The following is an 18006-nucleotide window of genomic DNA, read 5'->3' on the forward strand; positions in this document are numbered from 1 at the left end:
TCTGTCATGAAAATGATACTTTAGCATATTTGGAATTCAACTGTATACTCCTTTGTCTTGCTTTATCTTACAAACACAGAATTAAAATGTTAATTGGAAATGGAGAATTATAAAAATATTCTGTTTATTATTGTTTTTAACCTTAATTTTCTTACTTTTCTTTCATAACAGTTATGTTTTTCACCAGCATTTTTCTCTCTGGAGTAGTCAAGGACACTAAATTTAAAACATTTCATTTTTCAGGGGCAAAATTGTTAACTTAAGGGCTGTCATCATAATTTGTGTATGAATCATTTTCAAATTTAAATATAAAAATGTCTATTTTACTCTTTACTTAATTTACTTAAAGTAGTCTGGGACAAGGGTAAAATACAACTATATAAATCAGGTAGTTAAAAAGTAGCAAATAAAACTTTATAATAATAATTAATGAAGGTACAACATTTTTAAGACCTTTTTAAAAATAATTGTATGTGATTTTTAAACAACAAAAAGAACAATACTAAAATCTGTTTGAATACAATTAAATATCTGACCAATATACAGTATGTGCCTAAAGTTGAAGAAACACCAAGTAAACAATAAAGTTAAATAAATAAAATGTAATCATATCATTTGCATATAATTTTAATGGCTGGTGCACTGACATCAGACCTTATAAAAGCTGAAGGTTGAATCTAAAGGTCAAATCTAACAGACATTGTTTGTCTTTTTTATCAGAGGCATAAAACGCCCATTGAGTCATTCCCGGGGTGAATGTAGCTGTTATCCCCATCATAAACTTACACCTTTTGTGCAATATTGGATTAACTCCAGAAATAAGCACCACAGCAAAGATAATCTTCAGCAATTAAGGTACTTAAAAGATGGGTTTTATCCAGGTTTATATCAGGGTTAATTTAATTGTCCTCTTTCAATTTAAAGTGCCTGTAGTCCCTATAAAAACACTGAAAATACAACAAAGACATATCTTGGGTTTGGAAATAGAAAGTACACATCTAACATTTTTCACCATATTCACAAATTAAACTTGCCTTAATTTAAAGGTGGGGTGCCACAGTGTTTCATGCATTCTGACTTCTTAACAACGTTCTGGCTTCTCATGCTTGACATGGTCAACTTGTCAAAAAACGAGTTGGACATATGACGTGGTATTTCTGTGCTCGATACACTCCCCCAGCATTCCTATAGGTTTCGTAAAGTTTTTTTCTAACATGAAAATCCATTTCATAACTTTTATTTTTCCCTTATTGGACAATTCTCCTGGAAAAGCACACCCACGCATCAACCAGGGAGAGCGGGAGAAGGAGCATGCGCACACGTCAAGCAGATGGAGCAAGAGAGAGAGAGCACTGCGTTAGCAAAGTTCAGCTGTGTTTGTTTGTTCACTGCATTTCGGTGAGGAATGTTATATAAACGGTGGATATAACGCTGGATTTGGCGTTCGTTTGAAACTGATAGCGCTAAATGATGCCGGACATGAACCGCACGCCATAAGTGAAACTGAGTCATATGCCTGTGTTTTGTTGGCAATGGCTGTGCACGTGCTTTAGTTACGCCAAACATTTATACAACAGTCAACCCTTAAACATGCCAATTTCTGAACAAAAATCTCAACATCACATTTTATTTAGCAATATCTGCATTTAAATTCAGTTTAGCAGAGTAGGTGAAGAACTGCATGACCTCAGAAAATTATATTAAGCTACCACTAGGTGGCAACACTAAAAAATTGGAGAGGTCACAGACGGCATGATTCTCTACGGGCTCGTGTATTTGTGACATTATGCTAAATGTATCAAATATTTATGAAGACACAAGAATTAATAAATGTAACTTTTTGCAAAGTCTGTATTACTTTCATTACTGCTGTCATGTTCTGTGGAGTTGCCATTGAATGTGCTGTGTTGCGGTTACAGTGCCACATTGACCCAACTGTAGCCTATTGTAACACTTTCACATAAGCATACGGAAGGACGATGCCACACAGGGAACTGATGATAGTTTATTGCAGGGAATAGGTGAACAGAAGACAGGTGAGTAAATCCAGAAAAACAACAAGTAACATCCACGGCTAAATGATCCAAGAGACACCAGGTAACATCCACGGAATACAAAGTAGTCTGAGCTAGAACAAACATAGTACAACTATACCTGACCAAGAACAGAACAAAACACGAGGAATATAAACAGTCCAGGGAATGACGATCAGGTGTGGGTGCAATCAAAGATGGTGACAAACTGGTGCAAAGGATTATGGGGAGTGTAGTCTGTGACTGTTAAAGGTGCAGTGAATAAGAGTCCATGGAGTGAAAACACGGGGAAAGCTGGCAGGGGAACACAAGGGGGCAGACAGGACCGTTACAGTACTCCCCTCCCGGAAGGCACGTCCTTGCCCCGGAGGCTCGTTGTGGGATACAAGGGACAGGGAGCCTCCAGGACTGTGCTATCGGCACCGGGGTTCATGGGGTCCAGGGAGGTGACAGCAGCTCGGGCAGCCGCAGAGGTGCGGGCCGTTCCGGGAGCCAGATAGTCAGCAGAGCTGGGAGGTGAGGAGCAGGGAACGGCGCCGTGGCAGTGATGTTGGAATCGGGAGACGATGAGCAGGAGCTGATGGCTACCTTTGTGGTGTTGCCGGGGAAGCAGGGGCTAATGGATGCCGTGGCAGTGTTGCCTGGGAAGCAGGGGCTAATGGATGCCATGGCAAGGATGCAGCCTAACGTCACAACAACCACGGCAATAGCAACAGGCTTGCGCTTCCCCGGTTTGGTGGCCTGGAGCAGAAGTACCAGGACGTCCACTACAGACCGGTACTGCACCCCCCAAAAAATTCCAGGGGAGGCCCCCTGGTCGTCCGTACCGCCCAGACGCATGCCACCGCCACTGCCAAGCGCCACAGCAGTGACCTCAGGCAAATCAGCCAGGATTGAGCTGGAGGGTCCTGAGGAGGGGTCAGGGGATGCCTCTGGCGAGGGCTCCGGGAGGCACACAGGCGAGGGCTCCGAGAGGCACACAGGCGAGGGCTCCGAGAGGCACACAGGCGAGGGCTCCGAGAGGCACACAGGCGAGGGCTCCGAGAGGCACACAGGCGAGGGCTCCGGGAGACACACAGGCGAGGGCTCCGGGAGACACACAGGCGAGGGCTCCGGGAGACACACAGGCGAGGGCTCCGGGAGACACACAGGCGAGGGCTCTGGGAGACACACAGGCGAGGGCTCTTGAACGCCGGACGGGACCGGCTTGGGGAACTCTGGAAAGCTGGACGGACCCGGCTCGGGGAACACTGGGGAAGCGGCTATGGCACTGAGCTCTGGGAGAAGCTTCTCAGTCGCACGTATTGCCCTGACGCACGCCACAGCCATGGAGATGAGGATCACAGCTGTGATCTCTGGAGTCACTTCCAAAACAGGCACTAGTAGCTCCGAGAACTCTGGGAAGCCTGACGGGACCGGCTGGAAGGACACTGGAAGGCCAGACGGGACCGGCTCGAAGACCTCTGGAAGGCCGGACGGAACCGGCTCGAAGACCTCTGGAAGGCCGGACGGGACCGGCTCGAAGACCTCTGGAAGGCCGGACGGGACCGGCTCGAAGACCTCTGGAAGGCCGGACGGGACCGGCTCGAAGGACACTGGAAGGCCGGACGGGACCGGCTCGAAGGACACTGGAAGGCCGGACGGGACCGGCTCGAAGGACACTGGAAGGCCGGACGGGACCGGCTCGAAGGACACTGGAAGGCCGGACGGGACCGGCTCGAAGGACACTGGAAGACCGGACGGGACCGGCTCAAAGGACACTGGAAGGCCGGACAGGACCGGCTTGAAGGACACTGGAATGCCAGACAGGACCGGCTCAAGGCCCTTTGAGGACGTGCTACGGCATCCATGCCGTTTCCCATGGCGGTGAGGCTTTGGAAGAGTGCTGGGCACTGGAGGACTGAGGCGTGCACCCCATGTGAGCTGGAACAGACTCCCCATTTGCGACTGGGACTGGATAACTACTATGCCCACTCTCATCACTCTCCCTGACGCAGAGTTCACACCCCATAGCCTGGAGGATTAGGTTGAGAAAATCCTCCAAGGGGTATGCATCTGCGTCTGGGAGCATGATGAGAGCGAGCAACTCATCATCAAGCCCAGTCAGGAACAAATGGTTAAACTCGGGGTTGCTCCAACTCACCAGTCTGCACGCCTCCAAAAAGTCCTCCACGTATGTCTACAGAGACCTCCCATCCTGGTGTCCAGGTCCGGTTGTAGAGTGAACATCGTAGTTAGGTCAGGTCTTCTATAACACTTTCACATAAGCAGACGGAAGGACAATGCCACACAGGGAACTGAAGGGGACAGGTGATAGTTTATTGCAGGGAATAGGTGAACAGAAGACAGGTGAGTAAATCCTGAAAAAAACAACAGGTAACATCCACGGGTAAGTAAATCCAAAAACAACAGGTAACATCCACGGGTAAATAATCCAAGAGACAACCGGTAACAGCCACGGAATACAAAGTAGTCTGAGCTAGAACAAACATAGTACAACTAGACCTGACCAAGAACAGAACAAAACGCAAGTAATATAAAGAGTCCAGGGAATGACGATCAGGTGTGGGTGCAATCATGAATCTCAGGTGCGGGTGTAATCAAAGATGGTGACGAACTGGTGCAAAGGATTATGGGGAGTGTAGTCCATGACTGTTAAAGGTGCGGTGAATAAGAGTCCATGGAGTGAAAACACGGGGAAAGCTGGCAGGAACACAAGGGGGCAGACAGGACCGTTACACCTATGTGACCAATCCCGGTCACAAATTGATTTTACATCATTCAACAATTCATTATTGTCGCTGTCAAACTCTACTCTCAAAACAGTACTTTGGAAATTAAAATGTGACTTTGTGGTTATAGAATTATAATTATAAAAGTGTATAGTTTATGAATGTGACTATTATATACTGTTCTATGCTACCATAGAACAATCGAATATGTATATGTATCGCCACATTCCCCATATGGTGTTTAAACCTTGAACCCTACATGTGCATGCTAGTTCAGTCACGTGGATACCATGACATGTGCTCATTAAAGGTTATGGGTTTCAACGGTTTCAGGATGATAACAGCAACCAATTAGACTTACATAATCATAATCTTTTGGTTTAAAATCTACATTGCTGAATGATTTCTAATACATTTGATAAGCCATAATTAGCCAGTATTTGTACACTCCAAAACAAACACCGGTTTTATAGCCGCCAGGTTTAATACATCACTGCGGTCATCTATAAAACATGAAAGGAGGAGTCACTGATAAAACTGATACAAAATGCACCACCAAGGTTTCCAATCATAAAATTTGCCCTTTAGGTGAGGTCACGATCATTCAGGTTGAACTTTTCTTCACTCCAAATAAGTTAAGGAATATGTTATAGTCTAAAAGACTACAGTGAACCACATCCGAACAGAAAAGCATGAAAATTTGAATGATTGTGGATGATTTCAGGAATGACTTATGCTACCATAGAACAATCAAATATGTATATGTATCGCCACATTCCCCATATGGTGTTTAAACCTTGAACCCTACATTTGCATGCTAGTTCAGTCACATGGATACCAATTACATGTGCTCATTAAAGGTTATGGGTTTCAACGGTTTCAGGATGATAACAGCACCCAATTAGATTTACATAATCTTTTGGTTTAAAATCTGCATTGCTGAATGATTTCTAATGCATTTGATTGGCCATAATTAACCACACCGTAAAACTTTGCTGTAGTTTTTGCAGCAGGTTTGCCAGTAAATTACTGTAGATTTAATTACTACTTAATATACTTTCCAATTAGTGCTGTTTTCAATTACTTTAATCAAAATTAAAACGCTTTGACATTTGAGATTCAAAATGAGCAAGAAGAGACTGGCATTATCACAGCAACACTGCAAAAAAAATGACATTCTTCCTAAGCATTTTTCTCTTGTTTTCTGTACAAATATTTAAAACTTCTTAAATTACGATACATTTACATAACAAGAAAAGTGACCCAAGATATTTAGTCTTGTTTTATGAAAGAAAAATATATAAACTACGTAAGTTTATGCTTAAAACAAAATTGTACATTAAATCTACAGTGAGTTACTGGCAAACCTGCTGCGAAATTACAGCAAAGTTTTACAGTGCGGTATTTGTACACTCCAAAACAAACACCGGTTTTATAGCCGCCAGGTTTAATACATCACTGCGGTCATCTATAAAACATGAAAGGAGGGGTCACTGATAAAACTGATACAAAATGCACCACCAAAGTTTCCAATCATAAAATTCGCCCTTTAGGTGATGTCGCGATCATTCAGGTTGAACTTTTCTTCACTCCAAATAAGTTAAGGAATATGTTGCATCTTTTTATTCTGCTCACTAATTTATGCACGGTTACAACAAGCTCAGGTAGGTGGGCAAAAAGTGCTTTTATTTGATATAGATGCACAAAATAACAGGTTACGACTATTTTGTTTTCTTTCAGACTGGTGCTATCAGTCCCAAGTATCTTGCAACAACACATGCAAAGGTGAGTAATTGATTTCTTAATAATGCTGAATGAAATAACTTAATGTAAATGATTTATACTGACATAACATGAATAAATCTGTATAGGACCAGAAGAATGGGCAACAATAATCCCAATGTGTGGACAAAGAAAACAATCACCCATTAACATTGTAACAAATCAAGTCCTTCCAGACCATCGTCTGACCCCAGTACAGTTTAAAGGCTACCAAGAGACATTCAGTAGTGTCATTTTAAACAATGGGCACACAGGTACATTTACAAATGTTATATTATTCTGTTTTATTATAATAAAATAACTATTAGTTCTTTTTGAGGTTCAATGCTTCTTATAGTCATGCATTTTGTCTCTGTAGTGCAAGTTAATTTGCCCAACAGTGCCGTAATAAACGGGGCTGACCTAGGAGCTGCTTACAAAACCCATCAATGCCACCTGCATTGGGGTAAGAATGGTGGACATGGATCAGAACATACTATAGATGGAGAGCAATATCCAATGGAGGTATTCGGCATGTGGCATTAAAAGTATTGACTCACTTTCCTGTTTATATGGAACTAAACCTACATCCAATTTTACAGCTTCATATTGTCCATGTTAGAGAAAATTACAAATCTCTGGAAGAGGCTGTTGGTGACCCTTCTGGGGTGGCTGTACTTGGATTTTTTTATGAGGTAAATACATACACAACACACGTTTTATTACAGCTACAATAGCTTCTCAGTATATGTCATGTTTCACAGGAATCAGAAACTGCCAATAAAAAATATGAACCCTTCATAAATTCTCTGAATAATATTACATTTCCTGGTAAGTTTATTTACTTTACTTCAATGTTTAAAAATATATTTTTAAGATGATTAGATTTAGAAATAATATAAAGGTTTTTATACAAATTCATGAAACATTGTTTTAAAGGCACTAATGCAACACTTGAGGCTGTGTCGGTAGATATGCTCATTCCATCCCATGATACCTTGGAAAAATACTTTCGCTACCAGGGGTCTCTCACCACACCAGACTGCTCTGAAGCTGTTGTCTGGACAATATTTGAGCAAACCATACCGCTCAGCAAAGAACAGGTATAATTATGATATACTGTGATCTTTTTTAAAACAGAGATGCAAGAATAACATTGATTGATGTCTCATCTTTGTCTTTCAGCTTTCTGCATTTTCAAATCTGCGGTTTAACAATCGGAGTGCGATGATAAACACTTACCGACCCGTTCAGCCGCGGTATGGACGTGAGGTGTATCACTCTGGGAGTTATATTTTCTATGTTAGCACTATGTTATTTGTCAGCTCAGTTTTAACAACCCTCTATGTTCACACAAATTGACTTATGGATTCTATCTCTGCCTGCCTGTTCATCTGTTATTATTGCACAAGAAAATGTTTTGTTTTCATTTATGGTATCCAATTTGTATTAGGCCTATTGTACAGTTCGGTTTACTGTGGAATTATTATAGCTAACAACAACGTTGGAAACAAAAAAGAAAGTTAATGAATTTATAAATAAATGAATTAATTAATTACAGTAATAAATGAGTTCAAGCTTGTATAACCTAAAAGTCCTTTAGGGAAGTCGCGGCACTCGGCGGCCATGTTTGCAACAACTCCGGGCAGCTATTTTAATCATGCAATAGCCTTGAGTCATGTACTTGAATGGGGGGGATACCGATATATCTAAAGTCTTAGTCTAAAATCACAATTAAATAACACATTTCCAACCAACAATTAAACCTGACATTAACTGTATCATATATTTCGTTTCGTAAGCTCAAATTGCTCTAAAACCTCATTTTTGAGCTCGCTTCAGCTACTGTGCATGCGCACTGGATGGCAAGTGCCTCGTAGGGATGGGGAGTCGACTACTGTCCTAAAGTAGGATTCGACTCCAAGACAGGAATACGTAAACTCTCATCGACTCCTTTAAATTTCGAATTTCGTAATTTTTTATGTTGTCATTGACTCAAATAGGTTAAATTGTAAATCGGAAAAATATTTTAAAACAATCATGTTTAAGGTAAAAGTCATACCTCCACTCTTACTGTAGCCTACACGTTTACATCCGATCCCAAACACCGTTGTAATCAGAGCACGAGCGACGCCTACTGGTACTCTCACAAACGGGCACGCAATGTTTCCCGTTCATTCTTCACCTTCAATCCGATCACATTAAATTCTCACATTCTTGTTAAAAATTCTCCTATATTTCGTCTGTCCCTCTTCAAGCTTTTATTTCTCTAAACAACTGTTAAGACTTGCTTGGAAGTTGCTTGGAATGAAAGCGTCGCGCTTAAGTCTGTGCGCATAACTGGACACAAATCAAAATCAAGTTTGTGGAAACAAATTATAAAGCATTTCATCCATCTTAAAAGCGTAAAAAATCAGCAACAGCAAGGAAGTCACAAATCATACATTAAGTTCTTTGTTGCTGTGCAATTATTATAGCATATATTGTTGGTTTTAAAATGACAAGTTGATCTTTTACAATACTTTTTATTGTTAAATGCCCAACACATAAACGCAATGAGTTACATTAAGAAAAGAACATAGGTAGGCTCAACGTCTTTTCTCCTTTTTTTTAAGTGTTGAACTTATAGCGGGTGAATATATTAATGAATTCTTAAACGAAAATAAATAAAAAATGTTTAGCGCACATTTACAGAGCCCAATGAAACGCGGTGTCTTTAAGTACATAACTTCATTTGTTTGACTGTAACTCTGCAAAATCGATGCAATATAAAAATGTAAAAAATAATAAACGAAACGAAATGCTTTACCAGAAGTCTGATACGGTTAGAAGTGTCCTTGCACTGCGTGTTAAGGACCAGAAAGGTCCAGGGTTTGGTTGCCAAAAAAAAGTTCCCAAACTTGTGAAGTTACATTCATTTATTTTATATTCGCTTTCCTGAGCCCGTTTTGAATGACAGTAAATGGATTCCATCGACTTCGACTCCAAAAGTGGGAGTCGAGAATTGGAGTCGACTCCAAAAAAACCCGGAGTCGAACACCCCTCACTAGACGCCCCTCCCCAGAGAATGTCAGCTTTGCGATTAGCTCTTTTTACTGGAAGGCGGAACTTTCTCCTTTAGACCATAACAGCAGTGGCACGTCTTGTTAATATATCTATCATCTTTGGTATAACTTGTGTAATGGATTGCTGGAAAGGGAGAGTTGCTCTTGTCACCGGTGCTTCAGTGGGAATAGGAGCTGCAATAGCAAAGTCTCTCGCCCAGCATGGCATGAAAGTGGTTGGCTGTGCCAGAAACGTGCAACAAATCGAGGTATTTATGCCAAATATGAGCAAGACAGAAAGTAAACTGAAATTGCTTTATGGTGATATAGTTATGTAATATCTTATAAGATCTTCTTATGTCTTAAAGAAATTAGCATCAGAATGCGTCCGTGGTGGATTCAGTGGCACTCTGGTTCCATACAAATGCGATCTGTCTGTAGAGGAGGAGATTTTGTCCATGTTTGCATGGATCAAAGATCAACATCATGGCGTCGACGTGTGCATCAATAACGCTGGCTTGGCTTTCCCAGAGCCTCTATTATGTGGCAAAACCAGTGGCTGGAAGACTATGATGGATGTAAGTAACTCACAGATAGTACACCTGTGTAACAAACTGAAATTTGTCAGAAACAAATAATCCCCCGCTCACTTACAGCCATGTCACTCCAGTATGGGTCGCTAGCAGGCGCTAGTTAGTCATTCTCAAAATGGTCGCTTTTAGACTGACACATTTAAAGGAAAAGTTCAACCAAAAATGAAAATTCTCCCATCATTTACTCGCCCTTGAGTTGTTCCAAATCTGTGTTAATGTCTTTGTTCTGATGAACACAGAGAAAGATATTTGGAAGAATGCTTGTAACCAAACAGTTCTTGGACCCCATTGACTACCATGGTAGGAAAAATTGCTTTATACATTTTTTTGTTCTGTTGAACACAAAAGATGATATTTTGAAGAATGTAGGATAGCAAACAGCTCTAGGGCGCTTTTCACTACCCACTATGGTAGTCAATGGTAGCTAAGAAATGTTTTCGTTACAACAAGCAATCTTCCAAATATCTTTCTCAGAGTTCATCAGAACAAAGAAATGTATACAGGTTTGAAACAACTCGAGGGTGAGTAAATGATGACAGAATTTTCATTTTTGGGTGAACTGTTCAACAACTATTTGACATTTTGCAGGTGAATGTGATTGGACTGTCGGTGTGCGCCCGTGAGGCTTACCAGTCTATGAAAGAAAGAAATGTTGATGACGGCCATATCATTAACATTAACAGGTACAGTAAAAGTTTTATTTGCACATATTTATATCTCCAAAGCATTAAACATCTTCCAATATGTGCCTTAGCATGTGTGGACACCAAGTTGTGCACAATGCTGATGGACACTTCTACACTGCTACCAAATATGCTGTGACTGCTCTCACAGAAGGTTTACGACAAGAGTTACGGGAGGCTAAGACCCACATACGTGCCACAGTAAGATAAAGCTAACGAAGAATAAAGAGGTGCATGACTGTTAAAACATAATGAAACACTATGGTGGTCCTGTGCTTTTTCTTTATCAGTGCATATCTCCTGGTTATGTGGAGACTGAGTTTGCCTATCGGCTTTTTGAACACAAGCCAGAGAAGGCTACAGCTTTATTTAAAAGTATAAAGGTATAGACAAACCCTATTGCTTTTCTACACAATACATAATAGCTCAGTGTTTATGGAATATTTAAATGATGTTTCTACAGTGTCTGCACGCTGATGATATAGCCACTGCAGTGGTGTATGTTTTAAGTGCTCCTCCACATGTTCAGGTAAGCTGGACTCATTCTGTAGTTTGAGTCTGAGTACATCATTAAAAATGCTTCTTTGTTTTTGCATTATATGCAAGTTCAGAGTTCACTTAAAAAGCAACATGCTGGCACGAACTTCCCATGTTTGTGCCAAAACTGATAATCCAGTTACTGCATTTTATTTCCAGGTTTAAATTTGATTTTCAATCCAAGATTTTATATGTGGACTTCTGAACCCCATTGTAGAATTTTCTTCAATAAGATAAAGACAGTAATTATTACTTTTTATTATAACTGTGTTATCCCTCATTCTCTTTAGATTGGTGACATTCAGATGAGGCCTGTGGAACAACTGACATAACTAAAGTTAATAAAAGTATCAATCATTCAGAATCAGAATCAAACATATATTCCTAACATACAGTATATAGGCTTACAGACCGATTGGTGGCAAAATCTGTTTCGATTTGTTGTAAACGAATTTCAATTAAATGTAATTATTTGTAATAAATGCTGCATTTGTAGAATGTCTTAATTTATTTACTGTAACATTTCAGTTTATTGTTAATGTTATAGGAGAAACTAAAATAAGCATTTGAGAAAATGTTGCAAGTAGCCTACTAAACACTAAAGTAGGTTTAAAAAAATCAAGTTTGCATAGTGCTTGACATCACAGAGATGATCAATACAAAATCAGTTTGAAGATTGTTTTTGCACTAAGCTACTAACCAAAGCTATTTTTGTAAATATTGCTACACGCACCACCACATTTTTTTCAAACGAGCAAGGTAACTAAATTGTTTTTGGTCACGGCTAGTAAAAAAACAGAGGCTTTGTGTATCGGACGTGCCTTTCTATTGGCCCTACAGTCAGGCAGAGGAGGGACTGCAGTAAAAAGCTAAGAGGAGATGCTCAGCTGTGTTTTGTGATAGTGATGATGGATCGATGGAGGGGTAGAGTTGCTCTTGTCACTGGTGCTTCAGTGGGCATCGGAGCTGCGATCGCTAAATCATTATCCCAGCATGGCATGAAAGTGATTGGATGTGCCAGGAACGTAGAACAAATAGAGGTAAGCTAACTATGTCAAAGTTAGTTGCACAGTTATAATATAGAAATCAAAGTTCGTGGATGATGCTTCTCAAGCTGCTGTGAAATGCAAAGTTAATGTTTTTAGAAACAAGTTAACCAAAATTGAATAATATGTTTATTTGGTAACTTATTAACGCATGTGGCATCGTGCTCTGTACAGCCTGTGTAATATTGTAACAAACATGTTGAGGGAAACACTTCATTTCGAAATGTGCTTGTTAAAATATAAATACTTAGCCTAGTACAAAGTTTACTACTGAATAATAATTCACTGGAGACTTTGTTGCCACATGACCCAAAATAATGAGTTGGTCTTTTTGGGCGTTACTTTATTTATTCACTTATATTATTATTTTACAATTTTGCCGTCTCATTTATTGTTTTGTATTTCATACCTCCTGACCTTTACTATTTGCACGTTGTTGACGCAGTTTGTGACAACTCAACTCATCTACTGGGGCATGTTGTCATATGGCGCGTGTCGCACCTCGCTCCAGCGAAACGCAGCAATAAAATAACATGATTAATTATAATTGTTTATAACAACAAAAGTGCAGTTATGAATCTCATGACTCGCACAAGGAATTTATCGTTTTCTTATTAATTTGACAACATTTGAATGCAATCCCTTACGAAAATTAACCATGTTTTTTTGTGTTAAAAGTGTAGTAAAACCATGTTTTTTTTTGGTGCATTAATTACTATTGTTATTTACTATAGTAACCACGTTTTAACTATGGTTTTTGAAAACTATCACGGAATACGGTGGGAAGAAACCCAAATGCAGGCAGCGGCAGTGAAGGGGTTAACAGAGATTTTATTTAACAAAATAAAACAAAACAAAAACCCACGAGGGGTTGTAAACAAGAACGAGAAAACAATACAAGTAAACAGGGACGTAACAAACTAACCAATAAACTAACATAACTTGACAAACTAAACTAACACTAGACTTGACAGGACTATCCAAACAGGAACACGACACGGGAAAACAGGTGAGCACAGGGTATAACAAAAACCAAGAACACAGCACGCTGACCAAACGTAATACACGAGCAACAAGACAATGAAATAAGAGAGCTTTTTAAAGGTGAGACAAACGAGGGATAATTGCACAGGGCAGGTGGGAAACATTAGACACGGCAGGGAAGCAATACATGAAACGAGAGGGGCGGGGCCAATGACAAGACACGAGAAAACACATGAGATGTCAAAAACATAAACATCTCATGGCTTTCTCACATAGAACCTAAGGGCTCCGTCCCGATCCTGCCACATGACTAGAAATACAGAACAAAGAATGCAGGACCGTGACAGAAAACACTCAGGAAAACCATGGTATTCAAAACCATGGTAATTTTTGCCTATACAGTAACCATGTTTTTTTGCTTTCAGCTATAGTAAAACTATGTTTTTTGTTGTTGTTTTAAACCGTGGTTAATTTTCAGAAGTCCCTTACGAAAATTTAAGCCAAGATAAAGTCCGCTCTCCTGCATTCTAAGAAGATCAGGATGTCCTGATCTTCTTAGAATGCAGGAGAGCAGACTTTATCTTGGCTTTTCATTGCTACAAATAATGTTTAGTTAACACAGCATTCATTAAGCGATTAAGTGTGAACGCTTTTCTTTTCACAGAACTTGGCATCAGAATGCGTACGTAATGGATTCAGTGGCACTCTGGTTCCATACAAATGCGATCTGTCTGTAGAGGAGGAGATTTTGTCCATGTTTGCCTGGATCAAAGATCAACATCATGGCGTTGAGGTGTGCATCAACAACGCTGGCTTGGCTTTCCCAGAGCCTCTATTACATGGCAAAACAAGTTACTGGAGGACTATGTTGGATGTAAGTAACTCACAAAACTGATAACCACTTATTGCTGACATGCAACAGGGAATGAATGACGCACACTGTAAAACTTTGCTGTAGTTTTGCAGCAGGTTTAAATATAATTAATTATTACTACTTTCCTTTCAAAACGAGCTGGCATTAGCACAGCAACACTAAAAAATGACATTCTTCCTAAGCATTTTTGTCTTGTTTTCTTGTAAAACTATTTAAAACTTCTTAAATTACAAAACATTTACATAGCAAGAAAAGTGACCTAAGATATTTAGGAAAGAAAAAGAACTAGGAAAGTATATGTTTAAAACAAAATTGTAAATTAAATCTACAGTAAGTTACTGGCAAACCTGCTGCAAAATTACAGCAACGTTTTAAAGTGTACGAACATGACATTTCGCAGGTAAATGTGATTGGACTGTCGGTGTGCGCCCGTGAGGCTTACCAGTCTATGAAAGAAAGAAATGTTGATGACGGCCATATCATTAACATTAACAGGTACAGAATAGTTTTATGTGATATTTTTACCTGCAGTCATATTCCTGCCTGTACCAAAGCATCATAATGTGTCTCAAAATGTGTTTCAGCATGTGCGGACACAGAGTCATGAATCACGCTGATGCACACTTCTACACTGCCACCAAATATGCTGTGACTGCTCTCACAGAAGGTTTACGACAAGAGCTACGGGAAACCAAGAGCCACATACGTGCCACAGTAAGAGATGAAATGTAGTGCTACCACCGCAACCATTGCCAATAAACTAATAGGAACTAATGATTATGAAGACTTATTAATACATTTCATGTAATATATAAATTTTATGATTTCATTATTGATTTTAAAACATGTCCAAATATTATGGTGGCACTAATAATGCTTATTTATTGACAGAGTATATCACCTGGTTTAGTGGAGACAACGTTTACCACCCGGTTTTACAGTGACAAGCCAGAAATTGCAGCTGCTGCCTATAGAAGTATAAAGGTATATATACAATTAAGAGACCAGACTGAATTTGCATTTCAAATCAGCATTTCTACTGTAGATGTATTGTTCCCAGTCCAGTGTCTGTTGAATTTTAACAAAATCAAACCTCAGGAGTGACATTAAGTCATCCAACAGCAATGTGAAAGACTGACAGCAAGACAAGACACATGAAACTTCCCTCATCTGTAAGTCACTTTGGATAAAAGCGTCTGCTAAATGACTAAATGTAAATGATAAAAATCGAGGTTATCGCATAAAAAATTACTTTATTAACTTTTCCTAAATATATGTAGAAATATTACTGTTGTATTGCTTAAAAGTGAATATGAACTTGTTTTCTTTGCAGTATTTGAGGTTTAAAAAAATACAGAGCATCTTTTCTGTTATTTTCACCTGTTTCTCAGTTTTAATTTTCTGCAAATAAATGCAAACAGAAACAATATTTTACAAAAATGATCATTTTACCTAAACATATACTTAGAAATAGTATGTTTTAAATCAGAAAATCAGTCTCCGAAATGGTCTCTTAATTTTTTCTGCGGCTGTATAACCAATAAATAAAATGTATGTATACACAAAATTAAGGGACCATTCCAAATTTGCCTTTATTTAGCATTTCTGCATATATTGTGACAATTCCAGTCCCATGTATCATGTTTCCATGGCTGTAGGTCCACTTTTTCAAATGATCTGTGTTATTTTTACAGTGTCTACAGGCAGAAGACATAGCTAATGCATTGGTGTATGTTCTGAGTGGTCCCTCTCATGTCCAGGTAAGGAGACTCCGTTGTTGGAGAATATATTATGTATTATTGCATTGATCTTAATGTTTGCTGTCTGTCAGGCTTTTGTCTAGTTATGAGGTCATTTGAATAATCTAGGCTGTAGCAAGAGAAAATTAAATATTCTGTTATGTGTTGTGTTATGTTATTGTTTTGTGCCCGTTTGTTTTATGAGTCCTTTTGTGCATTAGAAAAAAATAAAAATTTGAATGATGGCTAGTTATTGTGGGTTTCTTTTCTGTAGATTGGAGACCTTCAGGTGATGCCTCTGGAACAGATGTATTTGTAACACTCTCTAAAAACGCAGCATTTCTGAAATGCTGGCCAGGAATCTATCTAACAGGACTGAAAAATAATGGGCTTTGGCAAAATGTAAAAGTGTAAAAATGCACCAACATTTCACAACATGATGGGGCAAACATTTTTTCTCATAGTGATATCCTTTTTCCTATTGCATGCAAGTTTGCCAATCATAGAATATCCAGATGAAAAAATCATTAATATATGTGACCCTGGATCACAAAACCAGTCATAAATTGCATGGGTATTATTTGTAGCAACAGTATCAAAATTTCATTTTTGAGAGTGGATGCAGCAAAATCGCAAAATACATTGTATGGGTCAAAACTATCGATTTTTCTTTTATGCCAAAAAGCATTGTGATTGGACTGTCGGTGTGCGCCCGTGAGGCTTACCAGTCTATGAAAGAAAGAAATGTTGATGACGGCCATATCATTAACATTAACAGGTACAGTAAAAGTTTTATTTGCACATATTTATATCTCCAAAGCATTAAACATCTTCCAATATGTGCCTTAGCATGTGTGGACACCAAGTTGTGCACAATGCTGATGGACACTTCTACACTGCTACCAAATATGCTGTGACTGCTCTCACAGAAGGTTTACGACAAGAGTTACGGGAGGCTAAGACCCACATACGTGCCACAGTAAGATAAAGCTAACGAAGAATAAAGAGGTGCATGACTGTTAAAACATAATGAAACACTATGGTGGTCCTGTGCTTTTTCTTTATCAGTGCATATCTCCTGGTTATGTGGAGACTGAGTTTGCCTATCGGCTTTTTGAACACAAGCCAGAGAAGGCTACAGCTTTATTTAAAAGTATAAAGGTATAGACAAACCCTATTGCTTTTCTACACAATACATAATAGCTCAGTGTTTATGGAATATTTAAATGATGTTTCTACAGTGTCTGCACGCTGATGATATAGCCACTGCAGTGGTGTATGTTTTAAGTGCTCCTCCACATGTTCAGGTAAGCTGGACTCATTCTGTAGTTTGAGTCTGAGTACATCATTAAAAATGCTTCTTTGTTTTTGCATTATATGCAAGTTCAGAGTTCACTTAAAAAGCAACATGCTGGCACGAACTTCCCATGTTTGTGCCAAAACTGATAATCCAGTTACTGCATTTTATTTCCAGGTTTAAATTTGATTTTCAATCCAAGATTTTATATGTGGACTTCTGAACCCCATTGTAGAATTTTCTTCAATAAGATAAAGACAGTAATTATTACTTTTTATTATAACTGTGTTATCCCTCATTCTCTTTAGATTGGTGACATTCAGATGAGGCCTGTGGAACAACTGACATAACTAAAGTTAATAAAAGTATCAATCATTCAGAATCAGAATCAAACATATATTCCTAACATACAGTATATAGGCTTACAGACCGATTGGTGGCAAAATCTGTTTCGATTTGTTGTAAACGAATTTCAATTAAATGTAATTATTTGTAATAAATGCTGCATTTGTAGAATGTCTTAATTTATTTACTGTAACATTTCAGTTTATTGTTAATGTTATAGGAGAAACTAAAATAAGCATTTGAGAAAATGTTGCAAGTAGCCTACTAAACACTAAAGTAGGTTTAAAAAAATCAAGTTTGCATAGTGCTTGACATCACAGAGATGATCAATACAAAAT

The 18006-nt window shown here is 39.1% G+C and overlaps 3 protein-coding genes across 6 annotated transcripts; all 3 read left to right on the forward strand.

The window, feature by feature from the left end:
• The first annotated feature begins 2054 nt into the window (after positions 1–2054).
• On the forward strand, positions 2055–7911 carry ca4b (carbonic anhydrase IV b). The gene is made up of 8 exons (XM_057351211.1): positions 2055–2097; positions 6506–6550; positions 6637–6801; positions 6906–7051; positions 7129–7221; positions 7291–7357; positions 7466–7629; positions 7712–7911. The coding sequence occupies exons 1-8, from the start codon at positions 2079–2081 to the stop codon at positions 7886–7888; spliced, it is 876 nt and encodes a 291-aa protein (XP_057207194.1). The 5' UTR covers positions 2055–2078; the 3' UTR covers positions 7889–7911.
• A 1674-nt stretch (positions 7912–9585) lies between these two features.
• On the forward strand, positions 9586–11840 carry dhrs11b.1 (dehydrogenase/reductase 11b, tandem duplicate 1). Its single transcript, XM_057351479.1, has 7 exons — positions 9586–9839; positions 9939–10148; positions 10752–10846; positions 10918–11047; positions 11137–11229; positions 11310–11375; positions 11674–11840. The coding sequence occupies exons 1-7, from the start codon at positions 9708–9710 to the stop codon at positions 11713–11715; spliced, it is 768 nt and encodes a 255-aa protein (XP_057207462.1). The 5' UTR covers positions 9586–9707; the 3' UTR covers positions 11716–11840.
• Positions 11841–12168: 328 nt separating this feature from the next.
• LOC130564980 (dehydrogenase/reductase SDR family member 11-like) lies at positions 12169–17792 on the forward strand. 4 transcript variants are annotated; one of them, XR_008964318.1, is made up of 8 exons: positions 12169–12423; positions 14078–14287; positions 14688–14782; positions 14872–15001; positions 15179–15271; positions 15410–15459; positions 15982–16047; positions 16301–16317. XR_008964318.1 is itself a non-coding variant. In XM_057351475.1 (7 exons), exons 1-7 carry the CDS (start codon positions 12289–12291, stop codon positions 16343–16345), a joined length of 774 nt encoding a protein of 257 aa, XP_057207458.1. In that variant the 5' UTR covers positions 12169–12288; the 3' UTR covers positions 16346–16702. The 4 variants fall into 4 exon arrangements, 3 of the variants coding, with proteins under 3 accessions (XP_057207458.1, XP_057207460.1, XP_057207461.1); XM_057351475.1 differs by lacking the exon at positions 15410–15459 and having other exon boundaries at positions 16301–16702; XM_057351478.1 differs by lacking the exons at positions 14872–15001; positions 15179–15271; positions 15410–15459; positions 15982–16047; positions 16301–16317 and adding exons at positions 16876–17005; positions 17095–17187; positions 17268–17333; positions 17632–17792 and having other exon boundaries at positions 12190–12423.
• The last annotated feature ends 214 nt before the right edge of the window (positions 17793–18006 follow it).

Source organism: Triplophysa rosa, linkage group LG14 (assembly GCF_024868665.1).
Source record: "Triplophysa rosa linkage group LG14, Trosa_1v2, whole genome shotgun sequence".
Lineage (NCBI taxonomy): Eukaryota > Metazoa > Chordata > Actinopteri > Cypriniformes > Nemacheilidae > Triplophysa > Triplophysa rosa.